This window comes from Mollisia scopiformis (assembly GCF_001500285.1).
Source record: "Mollisia scopiformis unplaced genomic scaffold LY89scaffold_4, whole genome shotgun sequence".
Taxonomy (NCBI): domain Eukaryota; kingdom Fungi; phylum Ascomycota; class Leotiomycetes; order Helotiales; family Mollisiaceae; genus Mollisia; species Mollisia scopiformis.
In genome coordinates, this window is record NW_017263584.1 from 599,332 (window position 1) to 620,791 (window position 21,460).

General features: G+C 47.3%; 8 protein-coding genes across 8 annotated transcripts; 4 read left to right on the plus strand and 4 right to left on the minus strand.

The window, feature by feature from the left end:
• Nucleotides 1-377: 377 nt before the first annotated feature.
• Nucleotides 378-1,970, minus strand: LY89DRAFT_381948 (uncharacterized protein). Its single transcript, XM_018207139.1, has 5 exons — nt 1,639-1,970; nt 1,542-1,572; nt 1,385-1,498; nt 893-1,337; nt 378-829 (listed from the first exon to the last, which is right to left on the minus strand). The coding sequence occupies exons 1-5, from the start codon at nt 1,652-1,654 to the stop codon at nt 467-469; spliced, it is 969 nt and encodes a 322-aa protein (XP_018076088.1). The 5' UTR covers nt 1,655-1,970; the 3' UTR covers nt 378-466.
• A 568-nt stretch (nt 1,971-2,538) lies between these two features.
• LY89DRAFT_714791 (uncharacterized protein) lies at nt 2,539-4,279 on the minus strand (the record flags this gene model as incomplete). The annotated part of the gene is made up of 6 exons (XM_018218155.1): nt 2,539-3,149; nt 3,368-3,436; nt 3,621-3,659; nt 3,742-3,782; nt 3,839-3,948; nt 4,040-4,279. 6 exons carry the CDS (start codon nt 4,277-4,279, stop codon nt 2,617-2,619), a joined length of 1,032 nt encoding a protein of 343 aa, XP_018076089.1. The 3' UTR covers nt 2,539-2,616.
• Nucleotides 4,280-5,516: 1,237 nt separating this feature from the next.
• Nucleotides 5,517-6,878, plus strand: LY89DRAFT_778119 (uncharacterized protein; the record flags this gene model as incomplete). The annotated part of the gene is made up of 5 exons (XM_018222184.1): nt 5,517-5,532; nt 5,591-5,621; nt 5,671-5,784; nt 5,831-6,269; nt 6,322-6,878. The coding sequence occupies 5 exons, from the start codon at nt 5,517-5,519 to the stop codon at nt 6,613-6,615; spliced, it is 894 nt and encodes a 297-aa protein (XP_018076090.1). The 3' UTR covers nt 6,616-6,878.
• Nucleotides 6,879-7,043: 165 nt separating this feature from the next.
• Nucleotides 7,044-8,594, plus strand: LY89DRAFT_637639 (uncharacterized protein). The gene has a single exon (XM_018211540.1). It carries the CDS (start codon nt 7,117-7,119, stop codon nt 8,491-8,493), a length of 1,377 nt encoding a protein of 458 aa, XP_018076091.1. The 5' UTR covers nt 7,044-7,116; the 3' UTR covers nt 8,494-8,594.
• A 228-nt stretch (nt 8,595-8,822) lies between these two features.
• Nucleotides 8,823-9,513, minus strand: LY89DRAFT_608185 (uncharacterized protein). Its single transcript, XM_018210488.1, has 3 exons — nt 9,349-9,513; nt 9,148-9,289; nt 8,823-9,099 (listed from the first exon to the last, which is right to left on the minus strand). The coding sequence occupies exons 1-2, from the start codon at nt 9,478-9,480 to the stop codon at nt 9,167-9,169; spliced, it is 255 nt and encodes an 84-aa protein (XP_018076092.1). The 5' UTR covers nt 9,481-9,513; the 3' UTR covers nt 8,823-9,099; nt 9,148-9,166.
• A 151-nt stretch (nt 9,514-9,664) lies between these two features.
• Nucleotides 9,665-12,622, plus strand: LY89DRAFT_681152 (Utp14-domain-containing protein). Its single transcript, XM_018214214.1, has 2 exons — nt 9,665-12,344; nt 12,393-12,622. Exons 1-2 carry the CDS (start codon nt 9,711-9,713, stop codon nt 12,573-12,575), a joined length of 2,817 nt encoding a protein of 938 aa, XP_018076093.1. The 5' UTR covers nt 9,665-9,710; the 3' UTR covers nt 12,576-12,622.
• Nucleotides 12,623-14,301: 1,679 nt separating this feature from the next.
• Nucleotides 14,302-17,222, plus strand: LY89DRAFT_729243 (glycoside hydrolase family 81 protein; the record flags this gene model as incomplete). Its single annotated transcript, XM_018219361.1, has 4 exons — nt 14,302-16,086; nt 16,135-16,373; nt 16,431-17,149; nt 17,203-17,222. The coding sequence occupies 4 exons, from the start codon at nt 14,302-14,304 to the stop codon at nt 17,220-17,222; spliced, it is 2,763 nt and encodes a 920-aa protein (XP_018076094.1).
• A 913-nt stretch (nt 17,223-18,135) lies between these two features.
• On the minus strand, nt 18,136-19,647 carry LY89DRAFT_577038 (Calcium/proton exchanger; the record flags this gene model as incomplete). The annotated part of the gene is made up of 4 exons (XM_018208867.1): nt 18,136-18,246; nt 18,297-18,899; nt 18,946-19,179; nt 19,225-19,647. The coding sequence occupies 4 exons, from the start codon at nt 19,645-19,647 to the stop codon at nt 18,136-18,138; spliced, it is 1,371 nt and encodes a 456-aa protein (XP_018076095.1).
• Nucleotides 19,648-21,460: the final 1,813 nt, after the last annotated feature.

A 21,460-nucleotide genomic window follows, 5' to 3' on the forward strand; every position in this document is an offset into this window, starting at 1 on the left:
GATGCGGTGTGGTGTGGTTCTTTGTTCTTTTCTTGGGATGGCTGGTGTGTAACGGAGATACATATAGCGAGCTGAGTCGAATCAGCGAGTCTGAAGAAAAGAAGATGTGTTTTGTAAACTGTTTTTGGTCCGATGTGATGTGATGTGATTGATGTGATCTGCAACCTTTTGATAATTCGCGCTGTGGACAGGGCTCAATGCTTAGGTACAGTTCACAAGAAGACTAGTTATGACAAGAGCTAACTCTTTAGAAGAATGCTTGCTACCTCATCATCCAGAACTTGAACTGTCCTTGGCAAGTTATGTCTTGTATTGACAGTAGATAGGATCTCATATGATTTCAGTCAATTGTATTCTAAACATCGATTTGCACAAAGCTCCACCACAGTTCTGTTAAGCTAAAGCCTCGGTCTCCACCTTAAAGGACAGTAGAGACAGTGTCTCGACGGGCGCTTCCTGATGAATCCTACAACTCATGTCCATCAACATCATCAGGAGCGCATTGGTCATCTAGACTTTTGTAAAATTCTTCCTCTGTCCAATGTCCGATACGTTTGACTGGTGGATTGATAGTATATTCTCGCGCGTTTTGAGCCGCTCCTCTTGCACCGACCCAAAAGGGATCGATTTCGTCGCGAAATCTTTCCGAGAAATTTGGTACGATCTCGACGATTGCTTCGCGGATCCTTTGAAATTCGGAGGCTGGTGCTGAGCCACTAAATATGATGAGCCGAAAGTCTTCTGGCTGCGTTTGGCAGTATTGGTTATCGCGAATCTGTTCTTCGAGGAGCTTCTGAAAGCGGTCCTTCAGTTCGGCAAGCTCTTCTGACTACAGTGCCTGAAGTTAGCCTTGTTGTTGGATAGTTCAACAATGACCGGTATCTTTTCTCACAGTTGCGCTTTTGTCGTTGCCAGATCCGCCAAATTTATCAATGCAAAGAATCCGTTCACGATTATCAACGTGCTCTGTTACTGACATGATTGAGACTTCAAGGAAGTCTTTCTGATAGTCGACATGCAAGAGTAGGCTATTATATTCGTCGAGGTCAAGGCTAAGCCCATAGCCCAAAGCTTCAGAAGTGTTGAGCCCGTACGCCATTCTGACACAGTCAAGATATGGTCGTACTTGGTATGGCGTGGTGACCTCGGGATACTCTCTAATGGCTATGCGTGCTAGTGTACTGACGTATGGTGTGCTTTTGAAGTGCTCAGGATAGCCTATGACTTTGATTTGTGCCGGCCGTCCCAGCTTCTCTTCGGTCGCTTTTTGAATCTGGGCCAGAGTTGAAACAATTGTTTCCTTCACACAATTCTCGTTGGCATGCGTCTTCTTTTCCCTGATTCTGTCAGATCATTAGAGGATTAGGGTGTAAGATTAACGTGCTCATAGTCCCGCTTTACTCTCAGTGTGTCAAGAAAGAGCTCGTTCCACGCTTGTTCAGACTCAATACTGACGACATTCACCACATTATTTCCAACATTTAAGTATGAAGACGTACTGACACAGGTCAGTGTTGAGCACTCTCGATGAGACAACTCACATATGACTGGGGCCGAGGTTGACGCCGATGGCTGAAGGTAGCAAAATTTCGTTAGCTGACAAGAAGTATAGAGTTGTAGAATAACTGTATTACTAACGGAAATCTTGTTCCATTTGAGACTGATGAAGCGAGACACGAATCAGCGGTGAGTTGATGAGATAACTAAGTATCTCTACATCGTAGCCATGAATCAGCTAACATAAATCATAGAAATAGTTTTAAGAGACGAAGAAGTATGTCGTACGTAGGCACGAAGGTACGGAACTTCTACTGTTACTGGCAACATCCACCAACGCAAAGGTCGGGCTTCCAAGCGTAAAGTGCTAGTACCTACCCAAGGCCCAGCTGCCTTAGGCGCCTGGAATGACACTAAGAAGACACTAAATGGAAAGTGTCCTGCTCAATCCTGTGCTCCGACCAAAAGTTCTGGTCAATTTGTGTTGGATGAGTGTTGGGGATTTGTTTCCTCGAAGCGTTCGAAGGACGGGAGCCAATGGACAGCCGTGAAGACGCGACCAAGTCTGGCCTGAGTAAAACTAACGGTTTCAGCCAGCGAGGCCTTTTTGAAGGCCGATTTCGCCCACAGGTACTCTGCTAAGCCTCTTTATCATACTCATTCTAGATTCGAAATGTTGTGCTTCCAGAGATTTCTGCTCCGACGCATCGCCTCAACCGAGCAGAAAAGCTGAGATCCAACCAACATCCCATTATGCGTAAGGTGCTATTTCAGGAAACTTGTTGTTTCGTTTGTGGGAATTATATCTGACTCCACCATTCCTAATCGAGGTGTTGGAAGAAAGGGACGTTAAGAAATTGCTTGATATGTGTTAAGTAGTTTTGTGTCAATCATTGTTGCTTTAGTTGTTGATGATAATTACACATATTGCGTTATTCTCTCTTGAGTGCGACTTGTTCAAAGATTGAAGGGACTCAGCTACCAACTTAAATTCTTCTTCAAGCCATTGGAACGGATATCAAAAGTTTCCAATACTCACAACCTGCTAAGAGTGAAGCAAAATCAATCCCCAAGAAAGACAAAGAATTGCAGAAACCACAAGAGAGCATCGAGATTTTATCAGCCACAAGTTCCACTTGCACAGCATGGAGCTCCGGTACATCCAGCTGCAGTGCAAGTGCAGCCACAAGTTCCATTTTCACAACAAGCCGGCGAATCGGTCGAACATCCATCTTCATTGCAATTGCACGCAGTTGATGTTGGAGGCGGGGAGGAGGACGTTTGGGTAACTGATGATATCTCGACGGAAGTTGGCGCCGAGCTTGGACTTGGACTTGGTGAAGTCGAAGTAGTATCATCTGGATCATCAGGAGGATCGTAGATACAAGCAAAATTGGTGTCAATTGAGTCCAGCTCCGGAATTGGCGAACACTGAGATGGCCATGAGATATCCGTTGTGTTCTCCACATCTAGGGGTAAGGCCGTGACGTTGAAATTCGCAGGGCTGGCTGAGCCACAATTCCCAGAGCCCTCAGCGGCCAATTCGTCGCTGTCTTCTGTGGCATTCTGTGTAGCCCATGGAGTTCCGGCATCTTGCCATCCCCAAAGCTTGCCGTAGTACTTGTTCGCGAAGTACCAAGCGTAGTTATCGGCTACCATTGGGGAGACGGAAGTTAGTTATGTGATTCCTGTGGAGGGTAAAGTACAGGAAATAAAGTGGAATCTCACCGTTCTACACAGTTTCCTTGTTGACGCTGTTTGTGCAGTCTATGTCGTCTTCTATTTTCCTCATATATTTCCATGCATAGTCTTGGCAGCGACTCTTGCCATAAATTTGCTGGAAAATTATATAATCAGGGCAAATTCGTACAGACGTAGGTAACGAATCTCACGTATTGGATCGGATTCAGCAATGAAGTAGAATCCACGACATCATCAACTGTGGCAATATCAGTAGTCATGGCTGAAAGCAGAGGAATGATCAGTACTATGTTTTTGATATCCCATCACATCAGCATGCATCCATTCGTGAAGTATCATTTGTTCGTAAGAAACTAACGAAAGGTCGCCAAGATCGGCTATGGTCTTTGGAGGTCCGCTTGTAATATCGTTGAGATACTTACCCCTGTTAAAGAACGATGGGCAGAATACAGTCGTAGTCCCTGCAATTTTTAGTATCGTGTTAGTAAACCACTTTCCACTCTCTGTCCAGAAGTACTGTGAAATGCAGATGTATATACTTACCTTCCTGGCTCCAAACACCTCCCTGGACCGTATACGCAGGACTGTCGGCAACAGATTAGCAGGGTGCCTCATACGGAGTGTCTCTGGTCAGACATACGCTGAACCGGCGCACCCCAGGGCCCCCGGAGGAAGTTCTGGCAAGTCTTTACATTGATAGGTAACTCTTACTTTCCGCCGTTTCGATCCTTTCCCTTGCACAGGAAAATTCTGTGGTGTCAAGAGATTGTCTAAGAGCTCGGGTCAGCTGAGGTCTTCATATCTGTATATTGAAAGATTGAGACAAGGATGAGAGACATACGGTGCAGCCTCCATCTTCGTTGCCTGCACCAGGGTAGGCTACTTCCCACCATATGCCTGCGTAATTCCATTGAAGCTCATTGAGGCGTTCCTGCTCAATGGGAGTGATCTCTCTCTGGACCAGCTGGCCCATGTCATCAGAGGAAGTATCAGAAACATTCTCTTGTAAAACGCTAACAAAATTCGCTTGCAATGTAGTAAGCAGGAGAATAAAAATGGCAGATACTGGCATGAAAGCCATTTGCAACATCCGCTGTACTTATTTTGGGCGGAGAAGAAGCTGATCTGAATTATATTTCTATGATGAAGGTTTCAATCTCGAGCGGATAGAAAGCAGATAGGTCAGGTACTCAATGCTTTATACTATTCAACCCTGTTGTGAAAAAATCAAGCCCGGACCTGCATGTTCTATTGTTGTATATATTTGGGGGTTGCAATAGACACAGGCTTTCTCAATAGGAGCGGTCAACCTAGCTAGTGAACCTACCTAGTGGTACGTTGCCTAACATAAGGATTGTTATACCGTGAGGATAACTTCCAACGTGGCCGACTTTTTCTGAGTAGGATCAATGTTGTACGGCACATACAGCTTAACTTTCGAGTCATGTGGGAATTTGCAATGAAAGCATGCCGTCCAACAAGCCGGCTGTGTTTTGTGAGCCGTTTGACTTCCTGTATTGTTCCAAAGCTGAAAGGTGCCTTTTTACAAGAATGGCTTGTCGAACGATCGAACGATAGATCAGCAATCTCAGTGCTGAAGAATAGACGAAAATTCAGCAACGGATGAATCAGTGATTGTGCAGCAAAAAAATACAGAGTATGTCAAAGGCCACGACAAGGTAACTGTTGGTCGGATGCAACATGGTCTACAGGGGCGAATGACCAACAGCGGTTAATCATAGCCCACGGCCCAACATGAGTGTTTCAGTTCTAGCTACCTCGCACCACTTGGAAGGACTGCAACGTTTTTCCTTCAAGGCGGACTAATACGAGACATTTTGGAGTCTACTAGAATAGAAATTGCTTGAGGCACGGAACTGTTAGGAGAGTTTCTGGCATAGATTGCAGATTTGGCTGATGCCATACAATACGACGCTCGAAATCCAACCAACATCCCATTGCATTTTTGAGGTAATCATCTCAGCGGGATCGCAGCGCTGCTGAGAGCAGCTTGAATCAGGCCTCAAAAGATCGGACCTATTCCTCAAGGCTCTCCTCGAACCTGCCTAGCTGTTTATAGCTCTCTCTGCATAATGAACAGCGTGTCTCTGACCCAAGGTCCGGGCTGAGATGAAGTGGTTCCGTGGCTTCTCTCCTCGTACTTCGAATAATATTTCGTGGACGCTCATTCTTCTCGATTTCTCTCTCGCTCTTTTGGTTTTTGTATCAGCTGATCTACGCATCGATAAAGTTGGCTTTCGACCTCCTCCAACAATCTTTTTGGGCCTGGAGGCTCCAACACTAACAACACACCAAAGATGGCGAAGAACTTCCGTGAGTTTGTGTTTTGACTGTGGATTTGAACGTGTGACTGACGATTTGTTTTCATCAGCTATCGGAATCAGTCTGGGCCTAGACCATCTGTCAGTCTTCCCTGAGATGAGTACTGAACGGCAACTGAAGTGCTAGCAGAACATCCGCATGCATTACTCACGACAATCAAAGTTTGCCAGTCGCCTGTGTCAAGAGTAGCAATGTATGGAAAAAGTTCTTCCTCGATACTCTTCGAGTCAAGCGCAGTTCGGAGTTCGTTGTACTGCAGATCTATTGAACATTACTGAAATTTCAGCAGAGAACAAAGAGAGTATTTAGAAAAGGAAGGCGCCGCAGATATCATTACGTCTGCTCTCTCTGAGATCCAGAAAGCTACCGAAGCACGCATTGGCAAGGCGTTGACAATCGAGGTGGTGTGTTACCCAGAACACTTCCGGCACGATGATTACGCTGCATTTTTAGCACGAACCGTATACAGAGAATACCCCATGGTCAAGAATTCTGCTCAATTAAAGTCGTACCTCTATTGCGCCAGCCTCGCATATGGCTTGAATACATCGGAAGCATTGGGTTACGACCCTGGTTTCGACATCGAAGACAGCAACAGTCTCCTAATTTATTTCGACTATCAGACTGAGTTCCTTGAGGTGTCAATTGTAGGAGTGGCAAAGTATTACCACGTCCGTGAACGATGGTTTCGAATTGAAGGTTTTGGAGGGACAGACAATATAGCTTCCGTAAGATGTGATCTGAAATCCGAGATGAATGGCAAAGGATTGACGCGTCTAGGACGAAGAAATTGTTGACATGAAGGCGCGTTTCCGAGATCTTCTCGACGCGCAGGCTCTGGACCACGGCTGTGGTCCAACACAGCTTGAAGATTACCGCCGCATCGTATTCAGCGGAGAGGCTGTGGCTTCTGAGTTCGAAAAGATTCGTATTGCAGTGACCAAAGTCGTTCCCGACTTTATTGATGGGTTTCGAGATTTCATTGACCCTCAGTGGGTGAGTGCTTTTGGAGCTGCGAGGATGGCGAAAGAGAATACTCTGAATCCACCTGTTTATGTCGGACACTGCTTTTAGTCACGAGATTGAGGAGTGAAGAGAAATCCAATGAGCACTCTGATGATAAATCCGCTTCCGAGTGCCATTGATGGGTGTAGATTTAAGAAGTATCAGAGGGTAGACAAAAGATATCATCCCTGGCTATGGTCCAACGCAAGGGCAATGTTAGAGGTCTTGAGTTTGATAGTGTTGTGGAGAAACATTGTATAAAACGCTTATTGTGAGCAGAATCAGGGGATTCATAAATTATATATTAATTTTCTTTACAAATGTTGGGGAATCCGCATAGCTCACTTGAGCATGAGCAAAATGAAAGCTCAAAAATAGGACTCTTAAATTTGATGCCACAGACTTGTCTTAAACAGGTTAGTCGAATACTAAGTCATGGTCACATGATGAGTGTTTACTTCAACTTTCAGGCACCCTTCTTCTCAGCCTTCGCGCAGGAAACTCTCAAAATGTTGAAATAATTACTTTCGGACGCTTCCGAACCTGGCTTTGTCTTTCTCGAAAGTCACTATGCCTCCCAAAACTGCGTCGAAAGTCACAAAGCGCTGTGATCATGCCGTCCTCACGTACTGCTCGACTTCTCACGCGGACGAGGTTAAGTTCAAGCGGCAAACATTAGAACAGAGGCTAGCTGCTACAACAGCGAGGGGCACTTTGAAATCAGCGTCCGATGCAGCTATTGAATGCTCAGGAGAATTTCCTGCCCCTCTCATCTTGCCAGATGACGACTTGGCACAGGATCCTAAACATCCAACTCAGAGTCTGAAATCATGGATGCAAGGGAATTATCGAAATAAAGTCACGCCAGAGCGAAAGACAATCTACTTGGCTATGCCGCCTGAATATGATGATGACATGGACTCCGTCAAGAAGTGGGCACATCCTCGCCAAAAGAAGATTTCAGGGATCGAGCAACCAAAAGCTCAAGATGTGCTAGAATACCTGCAAGCCTTCTACCATGGACTGCCTGTCAAGCTATTCCCTTCTGAAACACTGCGTTTCACGTCCGAGGTTGGAGATATGGATGACATGTCGGCAGCCGACAAAAAGCGCCAATTGATAGGTCTCAATTTCAAGAACGGCTACGCAAGCAAAGGAATACGTACTCGTCCTAGACCGAAAGGAGATTACTCTCATCAGCTGAATCTAGACGATTTGCTAGTCGCAGCTATATGGGCATTACCAGAAGATGCCTATGCTCTGATGATGCTCGTTGAGCATGATATGTATGAGGATGAGGAAGACGAATTTGTGTGTGGGAGAGCTTATGGCGGTTCGAGAGTGGCGGTCATCACTACTGCGAGGTACAATCCCGTGCTGGACAAGAAACAAGGAGTTACGAGAGAGCATGCTTGGCCTGCTTCTCACTGCAAAGCATATCTGGATACCATGCTTGACTATGAGGCAGATAATGGCAAGAAGAAAAAGGCAAAATCAGACAGTACCGTGGTAGTAGAGGAAACGCCCTTGCAAGCAGCAGTCGCAGCTCACTACTCGCGCCCAAGCCTCGAAGCTTCGCCCTCTCCAACTTCTTTATCAGGTCTGTGGCTAGGTCGAGTCTGCCGAACAGTAAGCCACGAACTTGGCCATTGTTTTGGTATGGGGCATTGTGTTTACTATGCTTGCTCTATGCAGGGAAGTGCTTCAATCGAAGAAGACGCCAGACAGCCCCCATACCTGTGCCCCGTGGACTTGGCAAAGGTGCTTCATGGTACTGGTTCGAATATGAAGGAGCGATATCATGCACTTTTAGGGTTCTGTGATAAGTATAACGATGTGCATCTGTTTGCTTCTTATGGAGCATGGATCCGTGGCAGGCTGAAGAAGTTGAAGGGAGTGGATGAAGAGGGTACAGAAGCGAATCCATTGATCTTGGATAGCGATTAAGAGACACTCGAAGGTGGTCTTAATATGGGCTTCCCATTTACGGCACTGATAAGTGCATAATTTACAATGAGCAGTCCCCCATGTTCAAACTACATTCAGACATTCAGTGAGATGAAAACACGACAAAACAATCTCGGACATTGTAACGCACCAAATCATTGCGATATTACTGTGATCTGGCGCATTTGATGCAATAATAAACTACGCAAAATAGGCACCTAGCAATACCAATAGCTAGTATGGAGTGATCCTGAAGACCTAGTACACTTGTACATCACAGATTGTTGCTAGGCGCGTAATCACTATGTAAAGGAAGAGCGTATAAACTTGTCCATCCAGTGGGACATTGGTAACAAAAGCTATGGCCTCTGCACTGTACACAATTCGGGAAGTATTCTCGTCATCTCAGTCTATATTGCCATTCGTAGCAACACTGTCAGACCCGAAGAGCTCGGTTCTGCTTTCGTAATTGTACGATGGTCATGCTACCGCTTGTGACATAGCCACAAAATCTACCCCTCTCATCTATCGGCTGCTAATAGCAGATGTTTGTACAAGAGTATGGTATACACATTTCCAACGCCGTCCGTACTGTACATTTTCGTTCTGAACCGAGTCAGTTAGGCCCAAAATAATCTCATAGATTAGACTAACCTTAAGTCTAGTATTCTATCTAGTCCTCTCCATTCTCGACCTTCCACTTTCCTAGATATGCCTCTCCGCTGAAAGCTCCCTTAGGATCATTCTCAAACCTCCCCTTGACTGGCTTCATCTTCCTCGTAACGAATGGCGTAAGCTATGAATCAATTAGAATTTATCCTATCTTTGCACGGTCCCATATGCATCTGTACATACCTTGAAATCTGCCAGATCTTTTGGCACCACGTATGTCCTGACTTTGGCCCAATCGATAACATAGCCTCCATGCTTTGTATGTGAACCAGTCGAACCCGTCCCGGTACCCTTGTAATAACCTTTATTCGTCATCTTCGTCGTCAAGGCGAGCCGCCTTATCCGCCTGGCGAGTATCTGTGTAGGCTTCATGATGTCGTCTACTCCTGAAGTTTGTTTCACCAGCTTGAGCTCGTCGAAAGGGTTGCAGAATATCGAGCACGCTAGCGGCCGCACTGCCAAAAAGTTTCCCGCAATTTTCGAAATTTTGACAGTCGGCGAAGAAATATTTCCACTCCACCGAGAAAAGTTTGAGGATTGTCAAAATGCCCGGAAGGCAGTCCCACGGTCGAGCGCCGGCGAAGAAACCAAAGTTGCAGAATAAGTCGAAGAAAAGAGCTCTCGACGCCTTCTCAATTGCCTCCCACGAGAATCCGGATAGGCTCAAGGTTAGACAACATCGTCTTGGTGCGCAAGAGGGGGGAAATAGACCGAATAAGCGGAGAAAGACTGAGGAAGATGGAGATGATGAGGAAGAAGATGGAGAAAGCAAACCCAAGCAGCCGCGCAAGAAAAAAGGCAGATTCGATGAGTTAGATATTGAGGAGGGGAGCGACAGTGAGGGGAATGAGTGGAAGCTTGGACAGGTCGACAGCGATGACGACAGCGACTTGGACAGCGACGAAGCTTTTGGAGAGAGTGACGAGGACCGGTTTCATGGCTATGCCTTCTCGGGGTCTACGAAGGAAAAAAGCAAGAAGAAAGCTCCTCGTGGGAAAACCTTGAATCTAGACGAAGACGATGTTGAAGAATCAGATTCCGAGCTCGAAGAAGGAGACCTGGGCGAAGATGCCGTGGATTTGGCCACCATGCTGGATATGGCAAGCGATGAGGACGAAGAAATGGGAGATCAGGGTACCGAAGGCTCTTCAGAAGACGACGAGGAGGATGGCAGTGATGCAGACTCTTCTATTTCATCTGCGGGCGAAGATGACGAGACTTCCGACCCTGCGAAACTTGCAGCTCTTCAGAACATGATTGCAAATCTACCACAAGCCGAGGAAGGTGGACGATCAAAGAAGAGAGGCAATGAAGTGGAAGGCAGCAAGTTACCTGCTCCGGCAAAACTCACATTGGAAGATATGATGTCTGGAATCACAGATGCGCAAGACAGGAAAGCCCTCAAGTTCTTGGAATCTGCTTCCAGCAAGAAGAAAGCTCGCGGGAAGCTGGAAGTACCTTTGGCGAAGCGCCAACAGGATCGCCTTGACCGAAGTGCGGCGTACGACAAGACTAAGGAGACTTTGGACAGATGGACAGACACTGTGAAGCACAATCGCAGAGCCGACCATCTGATGTTCCCTCTACCAGACAACGAAGCTGCGCAAGCCAAGTCCAACAAAGAATTGGTGCCAACCAATACCTCAAAGCCATTCAATGAGCTCGAAGCAACGATTCAGAGTATCTTAGAAGAGAGCGGACTTGCGGCGGCCCATGGAAAAGATGACGAAGATCACATTCGAGAATTTGAAGAACTGGAAACGAATAAGCTGTCCATGGAAGAGGTCAGGGCACGAAGAGATCAACTACGAATGGCACGAGAACTCTTATTCCGAGAAGAGGCCAAAGCGAAGCGTATTAAGAAGATCAAGAGCAAGTCCTACCGAAAGGTCCACAGGAAACAGCGTGAAAAGGAGGAACGTCTCAACCAGGAAGCTCTAGCAGAAGGCGGTTTCGTGCCATCTGAGGACGAGTTGGAAGCTCAAGACCGCAGACGTGCTCAGGAGCGAATGGGTGCCAAGCATCGTGGAAGTAGATGGGCAAAGGCTATGAAAGAGACTGGACAAGCAGCCTGGAATGAGGATGCGAGATCTGGAATCACTGAAATGGCCCAACGGGATGAAGAATTGCGCAAAAGAGTTGAAGGTCGAGCTGTCAGGAGGGAGTTTGAGAATGGCTCAGATGAGCCATTTGATGATTCTGATGATATGAGCGAAGACGATGATGCTGTGGAGCAGGATCGCTTGATGAGACAGCTGAAAAGCGTTGCCGAACCTGACCTTGTAGACGAGTCACTCCCAGGAGCAAGGTTAGCAAATATGGACTTTATGCGTAAAGCCGACGCGGCACGGAAGAAGCAGAACGATGCTATGGTTGAAGATATTAGACGAGAACTTGCTGGAGAAGACACTCCTAGTGAAGAGGAGGAGAGTGGACTTATCGGACGGAGAGTTTTTGGACCAGGGAGTGCCAAGGCAGCACAAAAGAAGACCAAATCTACCGTTGACGTTCTTGAAATACGAGCAGATTCGGAGGAGGATGAAGCTGCTGAGGTACAGATTCATGGCACAGACCGAACTACTCCACGGCCTTCTGTATCGAAGGCCAAGCCTTCAAAGCCATCACTGAAACCAACTCTTCGATCACAACCAGTGGAACCACCGGCAACAGAGGGAGGTGCCTGGTCGAAAGTGCCTCTGAAATCGGCAACCATCAACGATGCGGAAGCTAAACGACGTCGACATAAGAAAAACAATGCCATAGACGTGGAAGAACTGGATCTATCCCAAGCTGCAGTCATTGCAAGTAAGCCAAAGGCCAAGAAACCTCAAAAGACAACAACTCTCGAGGTAGAATCAGACTCTGATGACAGCGACGAAAATGCTGTCCACCTACCATTTGCCATCCGTGATCAGGAGTTGATCAAGCGTGCATTTGCCGGCGCCGATGTCGTTGGCGAATTCCAGAAAGAGAAAGAGGATGTTACCAAAGATGAAGATGATAAAGTGGTCGATGATACTCTTCCAGGCTGGGGCAGCTGGGTTGGTGATGGTCTCAGCAAGAAGGAGAAAGCAGAGAACAAGGGCAAAGTCCTTAGGAAAATCGATGGTATCAAACCGCAAGATAGAAAAGATGCAAAACTTGACCGTGTCATCATCAATGAAAAGCAGGTCAAAAAAGTAAGATGTTCGCAGAAATTTGAGTCCTCGCAGCTAATAGTATTCCAGAACAACAAATATCTTGCTAGCCAACTCCCTCATACTTTCGAAACCAAGCAACAGTATGAGAGATCACTGCGCCTACCTATTGGTCCTGAATGGACAACAAAGGAGACGTTTCAAGATGCCACAAAACCTAGAATCTTGCTCAAGCAAGGTGTCATTGCACCGATGTCGAAACCTCTTCTCTAGATATTTCCCATCAGAGAAGCAAAATATGAATCTTCTTAACAGGCTATCTTCCATATCTTCTTCAATATCGTCTGATATGTGTCGTGAACAGGTGTAACCCGCAAGACAATAAAGCAGACTAACCCATCCATCTTTTATGATCTAGAACCCAACATTTACAATCCAGGCAGGTAATACCTGCCGCCGTGACACGTTACGGTGACCCCACAATGTTCTACCATCGTGCACGACTTTTGCCGTTTCACACGACCCATTTTAACCCCGACATTTCCCCCAGCAAAATATCTCAGAAGTGAAAATTTCATTCTATGCTCGAAAGATACTCGAAACCTCACTTTTCATCCCAAATGCGCAAAATGAGGGTATTCCAAAGACCTTCCCTACTCGGCCGCATCCACAATGATGCAATCGTGCGCCAGGTCCTGCACGCTCGTGCAGCATCTGATTGCAACTCCGCTAACACTGTACCACCACAACCACCACCACCTCTGCGAGACGCGACCAACGACTTTATTTGGACTTCAACAGCTACCTGATCATGGTCCCTTGTTAGCCTGGTAATGGTCTGAGCTGTCAATCTGTTACTTATTTGTACGATTGCCCAGTTGCAACCTTTCGAATAGTCGCGATCATCCAGCATCACAGAACAATCTCGGTCTTCACTTGACACGTTGCGAACGGATTGCGAGCTGTTGAGGAATCGAAGGATTTCCGACCTTAGGACACAGGTCCACGTCAGTAACTACATTTTTCTATCGTCTCCCTGATATCTTTGATTGAAAAGTTTCTGCCGAAATGTTGTCAAAATCATGTCACCATGCTTCTGAGACAATGTCTCGGGGAGATCCCAGCTTCAGTATTTCATGCTCTCTTCTTTTTCATGTTAATACACAAGCTAGACTGTGAATGGGCTTGAATGATTGCCACAAGTGGCTGGAGAAGTCTCTTGGAAAGTCAAGCGCAGTGGTGAAGTGACCACCGCCGGACCAGACATCGCTGCGGGAGCATCCAGAGACTAGAATGATTGGCGTATCTCCACTATTTCATCCGCGCAGCACTTTCGAAAGCTGTGCAGAGAAAGTGCACATACAGTCTGAAGCCTGGCCCATTAAATGTTCAAATAAGTAGCTTGGGTCTTGAGACTCGTCAGGCTGTTCTCCGAGTAATGTCCATTGCTCATGATGGCGAAGTAAGAGTTCGCGATTCTACATTCCTCGACGCATTTCGCGTTCTAGTTTTCTAACGATGGTCTCCAGGTGGGCCTATTTTAGTTTAAGATGTATTAGTGGAAGTATTTTCATCTCATCTTCTGTATTTCTCGGCCGCTACCATGTACTTTCCTCCTTCTAGTATTATCTTCCCATATTGTTTGCGTCACGAAGACATATCCTTGGGACCCGGTTAGTTTGCTACGCAAACTTTGTACGTCCGGGTCTTCACAAGTGCGGCGTCGAATTCTTCCACACGAGTTTGTCATTCTCACAATTATTGAATTTCTCGCGCACAGCATATCATAACACCTAATCACAAGGTGAATTTATCCTAATTCAAATACGAAGCATTGAGTCCTAAATCAAAAGGGCCCTCGAAGCGAAAAACACATTTGGTTGTTCAATTTTGGCTGTCATCTAGGGCTCGGTTTTAAGTAAAGCGCTGCAAACTTGGCCTTTACATAAACCCAGCACCCCAACGTTTCTACATTCTTTACCTTTCACGTCGCAGCAAAATGAAGGCTACTGGATGGCTGACAGTTTTGCAGGCACTTGCAGTGTTTGCAGTGCCACTTCAAGGAGGTCACGAGCTCTGGAAGCCAGTCCAACTTGCGCCTTCTTCCGTGCAGGGGTCAGTAGAAACAGCCACGGTACTTCCTCAAACAAATCAGCAAACCACCATTCATGAGCCCACACTCGTGACGAGAATCTCACAAGAGTCTCATGAATCAGTCGACTGGGTCGACTCAGTTTCGGTTGCTCCTACCACGACCTTTGCTGGAACAACTTTAGCAGCTAGAAGCGCGGCGCCGCTTGCTTCGATCCCTATTTCGGATGAAGGGGAACACTTTGCATCGGTCAAGACATCTACAGTTGTTCCCAGTGTTCCTGTACGGACTACTCCAACCAAGTCTGGAACTGCTCAAGTCTTACCATCTCTGACTACCGCCATCCCTCACACTACCGGGAGCGTCATCACGAGCTTGGTCACGGAAGGAGAGCCAACCTTACCACCACTCCTCAGTACTAGTATCTCATCTCCAACTAGTTTGCTCGTACTAGCTGCAGGAGCAACATCAAGCAAACCTTCCTCCGCTACCAACAAGTCTCCACTTGTCATGGGATCTCAAAATATCTTCCAGCCAATTGCCACGAATGCACCACCTTCGGCCATTGGAACAAGACCGGATCATCCAGTACCCAGACTGGGCATTCAAGCACAGAGCTCTCCTATTGGAACCAATAAGTTCTACGCCAATTTCTTCCTCGGATCTCAGACCGCTGCAGCATGGACCCATCCATACTCGGTCGCCTGGTCAAAGGGTGGTGGATCATCCAAGAGTTGGGGTATGTCCATTCAGCATATTGATGCCAGCCAACGAGTTTTCGGCCCTGATCCAAACGCAAATCCGGCTCAGTACTTCATCAACCCTATTGGGATCCAATCTATTGTTCTTTCGGCAATGGAGCTTGGAGCATCGACAACCATATCGATGGACACAGTTACTGAATTCTCAGCTAATGTCAATCTCCTTCAGAGTCCCGGGGCTGGACCATCAGTAACCTTCCCTCTTGTGCAAGGTATGGGATTTGTTTCCGGTATCTACACTGGCTCTACGCCCATTTTACAGACCGGTGTCTTCTTCCGATCCATCACCAAGGTTACGACCAGTCCCAAGCCCGGCGTGACCAAGTACAGCATTCTACTTGAGGATGGAAAAGTTTGGCTACTATATGCCTATTCTCCATCTGGTGCTGGACTCGAGTTTACTGTCGTGAACAATGGTCTGGCTCAAGCTACATCAGGTTTCAATGGTATCATCCAGATTGCCAAGAGCACCAGCAGTATGTCGGAAGCTCTGTACGATGCTGCTTGTGGCGCTTACCCAACCACTACTACAATATCTGGAAGTGTCAATGGTGCCACAGGCTCCTACACGCTTTCATTCTCGGCAGCAGGCATGCTCAACACCGATCTTCTCATGTTCGCTCTACCCCACCATATCGAGTCCTTCGACGCCAACACCGCATCAGGAGTCACCAGCTTCACCCTAGACACGACCACCAAAGGAACAGCTACTGCTGTTGTAGGCAACTCCTGGACCATGATCGAGAATCTTCCAGTCGCCATGGGATTCGGACCATACAATCCCTCGGCTGGAAATCCAGGTAGTCAAGGAAGTACCAAATTCTCCTTCTCGCAATCAACTATGGCCGCTATGCAAGCTGTTGCCCAAAGTGAAATCTCCCAGAACATGAGTATCCAGACGAATCTCAATTCCATGTACTACAGTGGAAAGGTAAGTCTCCACCCCTCTATTTAAAGGTCATTCTGACAATATATCCAGGCTCTAGCAAAATTCGCCCAAATCGTCTACGCACAAGCCGCACTACTCGATAACCCCGGCCTCGCTCAAGCCGGCTTGAACGAGCTGAAGCAAGCATTTGCACTCTTCGCCCAGAACCAACAGCAATACCCCCTCGTCTACGAAACAGCATGGGGAGGCATCGTCTCAACCGCATCCTACGTGACCGGGAACTCGGGCGTTGATTTCGGCAACACGTATTACAACGACCATCACTTCCAGTAACCCCCCTTCCAAGCTATTCTCATAGAAGACTATAGTACTAACTCCCTTTACAGCTACGGATACTTCATCCTCACCGGCGCCATAATCGGCACCCTCGACCCAACCTGGCTCCCCGCCAACGCCCCCTACATCGACGCCCTCGCCCGCGACATCGCCAACCCCTCCCCCCTGGACCCCTACTTCCCCGTCTCCCGCAACATGGACTGGTACCACGGGCACTCGTGGGCGCACGGCCTGTACGAGACCTTCGACGGCAAAGACCAAGAATCGTCGTCCGAAGACGCCATGTCCGCCTACGCGCTCAAGATGTGGGGTTTCGCCTCCGGCAACGCGAATCTCGAAGCGGTGGGCAACCTGCAACTGGCCGTCACCGCGCGGGCGATCCAGAATTACTACCTATATACGAACAGTAATGTTATTCAGCCGCCGAACTTCATCGGGAATAAGGCCGCGGGGATCCTGTTTGAGAATAAGATTGATCATACGACGTATTTTGGGACGAATGTTGAGTATATTGAGGGGATCCATATGTTGCCTCTGCTGCCTTGTAGTTCGTTGACGAGGACGAAGGAGTTTGTGCAGGAGGAGTGGGATAAGTATTTTTCGAATGGGAGGGCGGCTACGGTGCAGGGTGGGTGGAGGGGAGTTCTGTATGCGAACTTGGCGTTGGTTAATCCCGCGGCTGCGTGGCAGTATTTTACCGCGGCGAACTTTGATCCGAGTACGTTGGATGGCGGCGCGAGTCGGACGTGGTATATGGCTATGGCTGCTGGTGAGCTTGTTTCTTGATAAATAAGTATTGGTAATGCTAATAAAGATGTATAGGTATGGGAGGTGCGCAGTAGGACCTTACGGACACACCTTCGACCTTATTTCAATTCTTGCAAGTACCTTCAAGCATCAACCTTTCCCAGCATTAGATTTTCTCACCTCACCCACTTCCTCCGATCAGGCTATCGGAGCAAGACAATGGGTTTCATTCTATTTTGGACATCGGCATCAGGTTCTTGCATTTTCTTCTCTGTGCATATTTCGCGCGTCGGGTTTTGGGATAGACGGGTATTTAGAGTAGAGCAATGGGAACGTGCTTTCTAGACTACAAAACCTCCTTGGGCTAGAATGTGATTAAGGCTGTGATGGTTCGAGGCCCTCGCTTACTGTGCAAACGACCCCTTTCCCCCTTCGGATGATGCGTTGTTTCTCGCTTCTCGCCTCGACATGTGGGGTATTGATTGTCTGAGACTGGGTCAGAGAATGAGGGATGTGTGGCTGAGACGTCTGTGTTCTTCACCACTGTCTTGCTTTGGAAGTCTTGATTGTCTCGCTCTTCTTCCGACATTCACTGACGAGAAGGCTGTGAATGTACGATGAGATATATGAACTCTGGCCATAAGATCCCGCAAATAAGAGAAGATCACAGCTAGCCTTCGAGATGACTTTTCCTGCTAGATCGATTCACATCCTTCTTCATCATCTCAGTTCCGCAACAAAACTTTCAGGTATTAAACTTTTCAATTCGCTCAAAAAGAAGCAACCAACCACACAAAACCATAGCATAACATATACAAAAGGGATATTCCTTCCTTCCAACCAACCATATTCATACAAAGTTCCATCGCCGCGCTCCCAATTCCAACACTCCAAGATCCTCAAAGATCCCAACTCCTCCTTCACCCCCGGCTATTGTGCATATGTACAACTGCTTCACATTTTGAATACTCGTCTTCCCAGGTGTACATATATTCGTGTTGCAGCCTCCTAATATCCAACCATAGCCTTCACCGATCTGACGACTATGCTGGGAACATCGGTGGCATCGTCTGGATATACTAAGAACGCAAGCGCGATGATGATATAAAGACCCAACAGCTATATAATATCAGTGACATATCATCTAATTAGATCATCTCAAAACTCACCATGGCACCCTCCAAATAGTTACTCTTTCCATCCTGAATAACATATGTAACAACCAATACACTCAAGAAGAAAACGACCGTCTCAAAGGTCTCGAAATGTAATGTCATTGGTTGGTCAATGATCCAGCCCAAGATAACCAAGAAAGGAGTAACAAGTAAAGCGATTTGCATCGAGCTGCCAATCGCAACACCCATAGCGAGATCCATCTTATCCTTCACAGCGACCACGACAGCAGTAACATGTTCAGCAGCGTTGCCGACAATCGGAAGGAGGATAAGACCGATAAAGGTCTTGGAAATGTGAGCCGTCTCAACGAGTGAATCGATCGAGTCAACGAGGAACTCGGCGCAAACGGCAACAGCGATAGTGACGACTACAAGAACACCAGCAGCTGCCCATGGGCTCAATTGTGGCTCCTCTTCTTCCTGCTCCTCCTCTTCTCCCTCAGGTGCAGTTTCAGCATCGAAAAGGGTAGAATGGGTTCGAAGTTGGAAAACGAGGTAGAGGACGTAGAGGATGAGAAGGATGATAGCGGTGCCGTGAGATAGGATGAGAATGTTTTCATCCGAGTTCTCTTGAGACTTTGATAGTGCGGCATAAAGCTGTGGAGGTCAGCTTGGGAGTGGGACATTACAATTAGGGACTTACAGTTGCTGGAATGATCAAAGACGCAGCAGCGACTGTCATCAAAGAGGACATGGTCGAGGCTACGGTTGAGTTGAAATCTTGCTCGATACCATTCGCAGTACCAGTCCTAGAATTGTGAATGCCACCTGCTAAGAAGCAACACCCAAGTACAAGTAGCATGTTGGAAAGGATGCTTCCCAACATACTAGATTGAACAATTCTGATCTGCCCCTCTCTCAATGCAACAATACTGACCTATGATTGGTTAGCAAAGTCCAGTCGACTTGAGAGATTTCTTACAATCAACTCCACTGCATTTCCAAAAGTAGCATTCAACAATCCACCCATTGTCTGTCCGAGCTTCATAGAGATCTCTTCGGTAGCAAAGGAAAGAACAGCCGCTAACGGAACAATCGCAAAGAAATTGAGAAAGAAAACAACCGTGGGGTTCCAGCCCATTGCACCAGCAACTATACCCACCGGCACGAAGACCAGGAGGATATTGACATAGTTGCTGTACAATGTGACTTTAGTAGCTTGCATAACGTTTGCAGGATACCTCACGAACTTGTTTTCACTCTCCATTCCCGCGGTATGATTCTTCTTGATGAAAAACTCGAAGAATTCCGTCAGCGAACTCTTCTTCCTCCCTGCTCCGCCATTCTCTTGCCCTGATATCAACCCCGTATGCTCGTTCGCTGTGGTTCCGTTCGGTCCTGCCATAGCGCCGCCTTGGGACGATGAACTCTTCTTGCGAAAACTTCCCCTCGCTCGTTGGATTTCTTTTCGAAATGGAGGTCCTGCTGCATTTCACCAAACCGCGGAGGTCAAAAGTCAGCCCAGCCGTCTGTCAATCAAAGAAGGTTCGTCTTGGCCCTGCCCTTGGCTATATGGCTGTGCTGGAAAAGTCTTGGAAGGAGCGTGTTGAGTGTAGTGGATAGTAGCTTCTTTCGGGCGTGATATCGCTAGCATCAAGCATATGCGGTGATCTGATTAAGAGCAGGAAAGCAACAGGCTGGAGAGGGGTACAAGAAGCAGATCGCACCGCACGGCGTTTGGCAGAAGTGAGGTTTGAAAGGGTCGGCGCAGACGGATGAGCTCTCCCTCTGGTAAGCTCTACAATCGATGCGGCGATGTGACCAATAGCAGAGAAAGCCTGAAACGATTGGGGGGAAAGTTTGGAAGAACAAGGGAATGGATTGGACTTACACACCATCTTGGCAATCTTTGCGCGTGGTTAATGGTTTCTGGCAATGGTTGTTGGAGCTCGTGCAAAGTGTAGCTGCTGCGCCTCGTTCTGCCGGGGCGATAAGTGGTGCTACCGCGGTCGGGGCTGGAGATTTGGATGGGAACACCAATTGAAAAAGAGGCAGGGACTCGGTGGGTTTGAGAAAGAGGGGCACAAGAAGGGTGATGATTCAAGGTCGAGTACTCGAGTACCGTGTGACCGTGAGTGACTGTGACGGAAAGAGAAAAGGATGAGTGAAAGTTAAACTTTGGAGAAGCGGTCTAGTGGTGACAAGATGCTGTCGAGGGAAGGCAGCTTCCTTTGCTTTCGAAGCTGAATTGGCTTGGCTTGGCTGGGCCTGGAAGGAGAAGAAGAAGAAGAATTGCGATCACTGTTCGCAATGCTAACCCCAAATGCGCTTGTCGTGGGAGCCATACACCGTTTATATGGAGTTGTTAGCTTTTCAGCTATCATGGCGATGTAGGTTACGGCGTAGGATTATTGAATCTTGTTTTGTTGCGTTGGCGGGAAGCTGTGTTTCAAGCGGAACTTACTGTACACTCTTCCCTGCATCTGCCTCATATGGTCTCAGCCCTCTATTGTCTTAAAATTATACTTATCTACAGAAAATTCCCCTTCAAGCTTCTCGCACTGCTTTCCTAAACCCCACTCACATCATGATACTACAGTAAATGTACGAAGTAACAAAACACGCCTCGATCGTCCGAAGCTATGGCCACTCCAATTGGCAGATATCGCTGACGTATGACCCCCCGCGGTGCTTCACTTGGTCCCTTGCACAGCCACGCTTGGCACGCGACAGCACATTATATGTGGACCACCAGCCCAACATTCGCTGCACTGGACAACACTCAGCATTGCCAAGACTGCAATTGAGAGCTGATATCCGATGATGCCGCTGCTCTTTCATGTCGGCATTTCAACCAATTGATACAGAGGCAAAAAAATGATCGAGAAAGAAAAACCTGACAGTTGCAATAGCCGTTTTGAGCGTGGAGAATGATGTGGAGATTATCCCCTGATAATATGGAGACTGATGTCTCGGCGGAACGAGTGGAAAAATCCCAGTTGTTGGTGCGAGTAAGAAGCTTGGGAAAAGCTTGGCATGACAACAGATGATGAAGCTTCGAAAGACAGATTTGGAGAAGGCAACTTGGCAAGCCGAGAATCGTCCTATCGTCGAAGAGAAGTCTGAGCCACAAGAAGGGGCGACTTGGCAGGCAGTGAGAGTTCAAAACGACTTTACCGGTCCGAAGATTGCCACTTTCAAAGTCTTCGTACTCGGAA